Source organism: Fulmarus glacialis, unplaced genomic scaffold (assembly GCF_000690835.1).
Source record: "Fulmarus glacialis isolate BGI_N327 unplaced genomic scaffold, ASM69083v1 scaffold42275, whole genome shotgun sequence".
NCBI lineage: Eukaryota > Metazoa > Chordata > Aves > Procellariiformes > Procellariidae > Fulmarus > Fulmarus glacialis.
The window spans coordinates 18,892-27,271 of NW_009211858.1; the positions used below are offsets into that span (position 1 = coordinate 18,892).

General features: G+C 42.7%; 1 protein-coding gene across 2 annotated transcripts in view; it reads left to right on the forward strand.

The window, feature by feature from the left end:
* Positions 1 to 8,380, forward strand: part of CDC42 (cell division cycle 42) — a 15,404-nt gene that overhangs the window by 6,275 nt on the left and 749 nt on the right. Inside the window, exons 3-5 of one of the 2 annotated variants that reach the window (XM_009577684.1) lie at positions 1,391 to 1,500; positions 1,608 to 1,805; positions 7,725 to 8,380. The exon at positions 7,725 to 8,380 is cut by the window's right edge and continues 749 nt beyond it. In XM_009577684.1, coding sequence (XP_009575979.1) covers positions 1,391 to 1,500; positions 1,608 to 1,805; positions 7,725 to 7,814 — 398 coding nt within the window. In that variant the 3' untranslated portion in view covers positions 7,815 to 8,380. Of the gene's footprint in view, positions 1 to 1,390; positions 1,501 to 1,607; positions 1,806 to 6,211; positions 7,076 to 7,724 lie in introns of those variants that run through there. The other variant, XM_009577685.1, reaches the window with a different exon arrangement.

The following is an 8,380-nucleotide window of genomic DNA, read 5'->3' on the forward strand; positions in this document are numbered from 1 at the left end:
GAGGCCCTCTGGGTTCAAGCCTCTGGAAACTGGTGTGTGTGTAGATATGCATATCCATGTACTGTCTATCAACATGGGTGCAGTAACCCATCTCGTCATTCTGAAAACTTACCAAATGGCTTTAGTGCATTTAGGTGACTCTACGCACTTGTGAATGTAAAGGCTTTGCTTTTGGAGCTGGGCTTCTGAAGTGGGAGGCTTTTGTTCTTCTTTGTTCTTTAAAGGTCACCTGCTTTTTGCTAAATAGTAGCCAGCACAAGTTACAGAACTTAACAATGGATAAACCCCCTATTACTAGCTGTCAAATTTGAAAAAAAAAAAAGTATCTTGGTTTTGAACTTGTGCTATGAAGACAAAGCTTTTTGGAGTCGTCTGCTAATCTCAACAAGGTATTTTGGTCAGTGCTTAGCTCCTCTGTGTCCAGCCAAGCATGATAGCTGTAACAAGCTGTTTAGACCTCCGTCTTCAAACTGTAGATCTTCCCCTACTGAGATGTCCCAGGTGTTGAGTCATCTCCTTCAAGATTGCAAAGGTCTTTGTCCTGGATGATAGACTAGAGAGCATAAGTCGAAATCTGAGGCATTTTGAACAAGTGTGTCTGATTCGGTTGCCAGCAAGTACAGCAGCTTCTTTAGAGCCAGGTTTGTTTTCTAAAAACAGAGTGCTATTGAATTGAGCAGGAGCAAGTTTAAGAATGAGCTCAGCCAGAGTTGGGCTGGTGGGTCAGTGCTAGTGGTGCCCTGCAGGGACTGCCTGCTCTCTTACGGACCCAAAGGGAAGAGCCTGGCTTCTTCTGAAGCACAGCCTGCACTGGGACTTTGGTGCATTTTTAGGGGAGTGCTGCTGGACGGCCTGAACACACTCACCTGTAACAGCAGCATTCTCCTCTTGCTGCTTGGAAGATACTTCACAGTGTTCACAAGCATAAATCAGAAAGTTCTAGTGAACAAAACTGCTTTTTTTTTTTTCCTCTTCAAACTGCAGGGTTTTTGCAGGGTAATGAAATTTGATGGCATGATATTTTCAATGAATGGATTAGGTGCAGAAGTCCTCATCTATAACCAGATCCGTGTTCTGCAACTTTTCATTGTAATTGAGGAAAGTGTTACGCAGTCTGAGGGTGCTCAATCTAAAAATTTATTAGAGCGTACTCCTGTCAGACTTCCCAGCTCTGCTGCGACTTTAAGCAGCTTGTTACGTAGCAACTGAATGAATTCTGTATTTGAGAACTAGGATCTTTGAATGTTTGGGTTCAGGGCATGTGTATTTGCTTAAGAGTTAGGATTAATCACAATAATGCTGTTGTGCTGGAATATGCATTCTAACCACCTGTAAAGGGCAGTATTTCATTGTCTGGGTCTAATACTGTGTTGATTTTCTCCTCTTCTAGGTCAGGAAGACTATGATAGATTACGACCCCTCAGCTATCCACAGACAGATGTATTTCTGGTCTGTTTTTCAGTGGTGTCTCCTTCTTCATTTGAAAATGTGAAAGAAAAGGTTGGTTGAACTCTGCCTAAAAAGGGAGCTGCTGCAGTGATTTCAGAAACATACGAGGAGTTATCTTAGGTGGTTAGTAACAAACACTGTGTCTTCTCTGTCTTTAGTGGGTACCTGAAATTACTCACCACTGTCCAAAGACTCCTTTCCTGCTTGTTGGGACCCAAATTGATCTAAGAGATGATCCCTCAACAATTGAGAAACTTGCCAAGAACAAGCAGAAGCCCATAACTCCAGAGACGGCTGAAAAACTGGCCCGGGACCTGAAGGCTGTCAAATATGTGGAATGCTCTGCACTTACGCAGGTGAGGGTTGGTCTTTGACCATTTTTGCTTGCTTGTATTCCATGCTTTTTTCAGTTATGGGGAAAACCAGCTCAATAGGGATGTGAAAGGGTATAAGCTCTGTTTCTGCTGGTGACACAGTAGCTTTCTCTTTGTCCTCTTCTAAGGCACAAGGAGTTGGCAGTGGTAGAAAGAAAATCAGCCTGTGAAGATTAGACATAGTGTACAGGGGTGATGGAAGAGGATGTGCTTGCTGTGTTTGCTTTTGTGTTGGAGGAAAATAGCTATTGAAAGCTTAGAAGGTGTGTTACGGACAATAAGTGGGTTAGGACACAGAATGCACCTCACTACTGAAGAGAGCAGGCAAAGAAAAAACCTCTCAGAAAAGTCAGGTCTGGTACTGCTAAGACTAGAAGTCTTCATACTTCTGAGAGCTGCTTTCTCTTCCTGTGCAGTTGGTGGTGAGCTATGTTTCCTGTGTCCGCCTTAAGATGGAAGTTCTGTTGAAAGAGAAAATAACAATGAAATAGTTCTTAAGACATAAATGTGGTGATGTTGTGCGAATTAACTTGTGAACATGAGTCTAAAGCCAACTAAAATAGCTGATTTAAGGCCAGGAAACCTGATTATCCTTTCCTTTTAAGTTAGGAATACTAGTATGGGATGGATGGGAGCCATTGGCTGGCTGGCATGCTGCCTTGACTTTGGATGCCCTGGGAACTTAATCTTGCATGCCTCCTCTTGCAGAATTGACTACAACTCTTTAACAATTTCCTTAATGCTACTCTGTAAAGAATTTGTCCCTACCTGATGTGCATGGAACTAGGGGTGCACAGTATCAAGTCCCTCACTCTTTTTTCAGTTTTGTTGTGCGTTCATCTCTAGTATCTTGAGCACAAAGCTTTATTGCTAAACTTCATGAAGCCTGAAGTTCTGCTTATCTTGCACCTTTTGCCCAGATTGCATGTTGACTCTTCCGTTTGGGATCCCAAGACTCTCTTTTTGTAACAAAGCTTTGCCCGAGTGTTTGCTGAGAAGGAAGAGGCTTTTGATGGAATTGTGTGGGACACTGGCACTGGAGGTGTTGTGGTGAGGCACACTGCAGTTCATCCCGGGAATCCCTGATCAAAAGGTGGCCTTGGCTGTGCTTCCTTGCTGCCCACATGCAAGCTGAGGGTTATTTGTGCTTGAGCTGTAATTCTCTTAGATCCGTTCGGTCCTGAAATACCATTTTAGATGGTGTCTGGCACATCCTGAATGCTGCTACTAACTAGGCTGTAGAACCTGCTAGTTGGTTAAATACATACTAGGACTTTTTGTCCTGTGTTGCTCACTGAGACCCTTTCCTCAAGCTTTAAACTTGCCTTGTTTAGTCTGCTCAAGTTGCATGGAAGCACTTAGAATTACCAGAGTAAGAGTTGATATGATTAAAAACTTCAGTATTTATCCATTCTTTTTATTTCCAGATAGACTAACCTATCTGTTGCAGAGAACAGCTTTATGCACTTGGAAGCTCAGCCTGAATTTCTTCCAGAGCACTAGTGCTTGTATAGCCATTGATGGTTTTAGGAATCAAGAGTAACCTGGGAGGAGGGTTCAGAAGCCTTCTCACCTGGAAGACTAGTCGGTTTGCATCTGCTCTATTCTTCTTCCTTCATTTGTTGTTGACTCCCCTTACAAAACACCTTTTTCTCAGTCTGTCAGTAATAGCTGCCAAACAGAAATGTAGATTATCTGCGAAGGGTTGTTTGAAGTTCCCTGCGGTGATCTAGCCGGCAGCTTGCTAAACACAGAAGCAGCTGGCTTTCCTAGCCAGGAGGGTTGTTTTCCTACCTGCAAGGCAATGTTGTAGTAGCTGGTTTCAACTGAAGCTAGACTCAGCTGGGTAGTTCACTCTCTCTTTACCTTGGCTTCTGTCTACACAGTTCACTTGAGCAGTCTAAGGTGTTTTTTTCCTTCCCAACTAATTTACAAATGACTTTGACACCACAGTAGCAAGTAATCATAAAATCATGGAGACAGAGCATGGGTGTGTTTTGGTTTTTTTTTTTCCTGGGAGGAACAATTTGCTTGTCTCTGTGGAAGAGTTGATGTTCTGAAAGGACTAGGTGAGTTGTAAGAGGCTGAGTTTCTGAGTCTCTTCTGTAAAGACAGAACACCTTCTCCCTGAGTTTGGATGACTGCAGTACTGAGGAGTCAGTTCTATCCCCCATTTCCTCAAGGAATTGGAATCCCTTTTTGTGATGAAGGCACGTGCAATGTCTTCAACCTTTCTCTACAAAATAGTACCCAATACCACTGTAGAAAGTGGATAACACTTTGCTATTAGGAAAGGGTGACTGAGATTAAAACTAAAACGGTTGTTGCTTCTATTACACTTAGGAGTTAAATGTGTGAGCAGACATTCTGAAGCTCAGTGCTAGCACCTAACACAAGGGAGAACTTTGAATTCTGTTCCTTTTTTCCCCTTGATGCTGGGTTGACAGTTTTGACACAGTCAGATTTATAAAGTGTCTTGAACTGTCCATGAGTGGAGGGGGCAAGGGGAGCCTGAGCTCAGCCTGTTCCCCAGTGCAGCACAGGAGCCATGTTACTTTAACCGGAGTATCGAGGCCTGTGTGCCAGTGGTATCAAACACAGCTCCCTTCATGTGGTTACTCTTGTGTCATCCAGGCTTTTAACCTCAGTCCCATTTTCACAACAATTTTATCCCTGTCCTGTTTTTTTTTTTTCCCTCCCCTTCCCTTATCCCAATTTTCTGCTAGGTCCTTCAAAACAAATCCCAAATTCTGTTCTCTTGAACAAATTAATTTCTCCTGTGCAATAAGAAAACAAATGAGGAGTCCCACAGTAGGAGAATTAAGGAAGCATGTTTTCTTGACTCTTGCCCCGCCTGGGTTCTTGATCTAACAGTACATAATTGAGTTTATACTACGGCCTTATTCTCGCAGAGAAAGAAAATCTAATTAGTACTCAGACTTCACATAGGCATTATTTATTTGAAGTCTCTAGCCCTTTTGTCAGCCTGGGTTGCAACTCATTTTAAAAAAAAAAAGTTGCTGGGGAGGATGTATGGAATGATTATACATGGTAATTTCCTTAACTTCTGTTCTTTCAAGTATAATGTTGCATGTAGCATGATGGACTTAAATGTTTCCAGATGGAGTTGCCTTAGAGATCTCCCATGTATGTGCTTCAGTAAAATAAGATTAAAGACCTTCTAAAAGGGATATATCCAGTCTAACCTGTGAGGGAGAAACCAGTTACATTTGAATGATTAAAAAAAAAAAAAAATCTTAATTTTGCAAAGACTACAATTGTTTACAGGAAGTAATTTAAGCTTTTCTGTTTATGTTTAGCTGGGATAAAGCAGTTCTTCTGAATTTATGGAGGTTGCACTGAATTTGAAGGTTGCACTCATGACAGTAGAATTAGGCGAGTCCAGTTAGCATAAACGGAGCCAGGTTTCACTTCTGGTGTTACGTGTAACTTGGCAGAGTTGTGTGGGAGTGGTAACACACTGCAGTGTTCCTGTTGTGCTTATAGCAAATGCAGTGCATGCTTCGTGCTCTGGTATAATCCCTGCAGACTCCTTGCAGCTCTGTGACTGCTTGTCTGATGTTGGATCTCAGTTATTCCAATCCTAACACCGTTTCTGTCTTCCCGTGACTTGAGTGGTTATACTTGCTTTGGTAACTAAACTGAATAACTGAAATGCACCATTTCCATGCTGGCTCTCAGTGTCAAAATAGCAGCACTGGTAAGGTATTGCATCACTTCTTAAAAGACTGATAGCCAATGTCTGAAGATGATGATGGCTTACCAGAGAGATACTGCTTCGATCCCAGATCATGTTTTCCCAGCCATCTGGAGATCTTCAGTTATTCAGGGGCTGAATTCACAAAGCAGAATTGTTCGGAGCCTTTGCTCCGGAGTAGCTGCCACTGGGGTAGTTGGGAGCAGTAAGTCCGTGCATCTGAGGTGCTTGTTTATCTACAGTGGGTGTCTACAAAAGGTTTACCTGACCTTTTGGATCCCTGTGGTGGGGCAAGCTGCTCTCCGCTGTGTTTATTCCCCTGTAAAGTCCCTAAGTGTATATTCAGCAGTTAAGTGGAAACCACCATCTTTTGTGAGGCCCCTCCCACCCCCTTCTTCTTGCCAGTTGCTGCTGTGTTTGTGCCTCTGCCCTTCTGGGTGTTCATTTTGTCTAATTTGGTCCATCACATGGTCTGTCTGTCTCTGACATTGACTTCTGGGTCATCTAAACGAGATTTCCTCCTGGGATCTACTTTGTTTTTTGCAAAGTAAATCTGTTTACTGCCTCTGTGAATTCAGCCTGGTCTATCCTGAATGCTCTTTGTATCTGCTTGTTTTTCTCTAATCCTCTAACCTGGCTGCTGTTTTTTCTCCTCCCCTCTGTCTTGTAGAGAGGTCTGAAGAATGTGTTTGATGAGGCTATCCTAGCTGCCCTCGAGCCTCCGGAAACTCAGCCCAAAAGGAAGTGCTGTATATTCTAAACTTTCTCCTTCCCCTCTTGCTGCTGCTTCCTCTGTCCCACTACTGTAGAAACCTGGTTAAAAAATGAATAAAACCACCTCGATTGAAAGCTGTTGTGTCTGCTTACCATCTTAGAGCAACCTCCGTATTAGCTCTTGGACTGAAAACAATACTTAAGATCTTTAGTAAAACGTTGTGACCGTGGAACATGAACTGGACTCGCTTAACTCTCTGCTGCTTGGGTTGCCAGATGTGGGTAGCTTTATAATTCAGGCTGTTGGGGAAAGGATCTGGTTACATCATTATTTAAAGAAAGATCAAAAGACTAAGACATGATGTTTGATCTTCCTGAATCCAACTGGAAGAAACGATGCGTGTTTTTTCAATTTCTACTTGTGACTCTTGTTAACTGTATTTGCATGACAAAAGTACATGAAATGGTGATCTGCAAGTTACGCTGTAATGTGAAGGGTTTTCTGGTTCTCCTTTGTGCAGTGAGATGTTTTTCTGTTGCTGTTGCTTTGGCTGTCTGTGCTGTAGTGGAGTATTTGTCAGTCCTTGGGGGAAAGGAAATATCAATGTACTTGCTACTGCTTTATGAACTGTTAAAATTCTTGCTTTCACTAACATGGTAGACCTCGTCATTTCAATAATAGATCCTTAAAGCCTGTTACTGTAAGATGTAAAGCTGCTTCTTACTCTCATGCTTCTGATTTTTATTGTTTTAAGGAGAAAACATCGATTGTAGCTTGTCTTTAAATTTTGAAATTAAAAATTGCAGTTGTTTGTATAAATGACTGATGAAGCTTTATTCCGATTTGCTCTTCCTGGCTTCAGTTTAACACTTAACGCAATGTACAGTACCCGCTTTGTACTCCTCCCATCTTGACTTCTCTGATACCATGCACAGCTTCTGGGCTCTACCTGGCTGCTTCTAACCGTCGGGTGTTTGGGGCCGGAAGCCTGACCAGAGCGTGTACCGGACCGATTTATCGTTGCATGCTTGCCTTGTCTCTTCTCTCCCCTGACACATGGGTGTCTGCACTGCTGTACCCGGCGTGCTCCAGATCGAGCTCTTCCATTTGAATGCAGCACTTTCTGCTTTGTCATTAGCATGTGAAATGTGTTAGTAGCCAACTAATCATAAAAATTGCCTTAAGGAAAGACTTTGGTGCGTGTGTTTTGCTTCTTGTGAAGTGTACTGGTCTGATCTCAAAGGATTCGCGTTCCTGTTCAGAAAATCAGATCCTGTGTTAAGGAACTGCTAACCACAGCGACACAGCTTGGACAGAGCCTAGCTGAGCAGAGGAGACTCTGGGAGTTGTAGATGGCAAACCTCGATTCGTCGTTAGAGGGGTTTGTCTGCCACTTGGCTTTCTGTGGTTTTGTTTGTGTGAAAACTCAAAAATGAGACTGCCCCTTTCTCTCTTTGCCCCTTTTCAGAAAGGCCTAAAGAATGTATTTGACGAAGCGATATTGGCTGCCCTGGAGCCTCCGGAGCCGAAGAAGACTCGCAGGTGTGTGCTGCTATGAACGTCCCTCCACAGCCCCTTCTGCAAAGCTGGTGTTTGATGTCATACTAAAAGCAATGTTTAAATCAAACTAAAGATACAAATTTTAAAATTTGTTTTTGCAATAATGACAAATGCCCTGCACTCCCATCTCCCCCACACGATCCCTGTGTGAGATGAGAATGTTAGTGTTTATTCCCCAGCGCCCCCTCAATTCAGTTAAACTAGTTAATTTTGAGTAATTATGTATTATCAGAAAACACTGATCAGTACTAGTTTTTTATTTTGTTTACTGTTTCTAATTTTTTTTGTTTAAAATCCAGGCATGCTTGTGATGACTTTTTCTGTAACAGACTAATTCTAGGCTGTTTTACTGAAGCCTTGTCCCTTACACCAGTCTGGCAAGACTTGGTTCTGGTTTCAAGAACTTGTAGGGCTGTTCTGCAGCCAGCCAGCAGCCTGGGTGTGAGCAGACTTTAGTACTAAAGACAAATACAGGAAAGTAAAATGTCCCAAGCTGGTGCTCTTCTAAGGAGGACTGTAGAAAATGTATCTGCATCTCCTCTGAAGTTGCCTTGTATCTCTTTC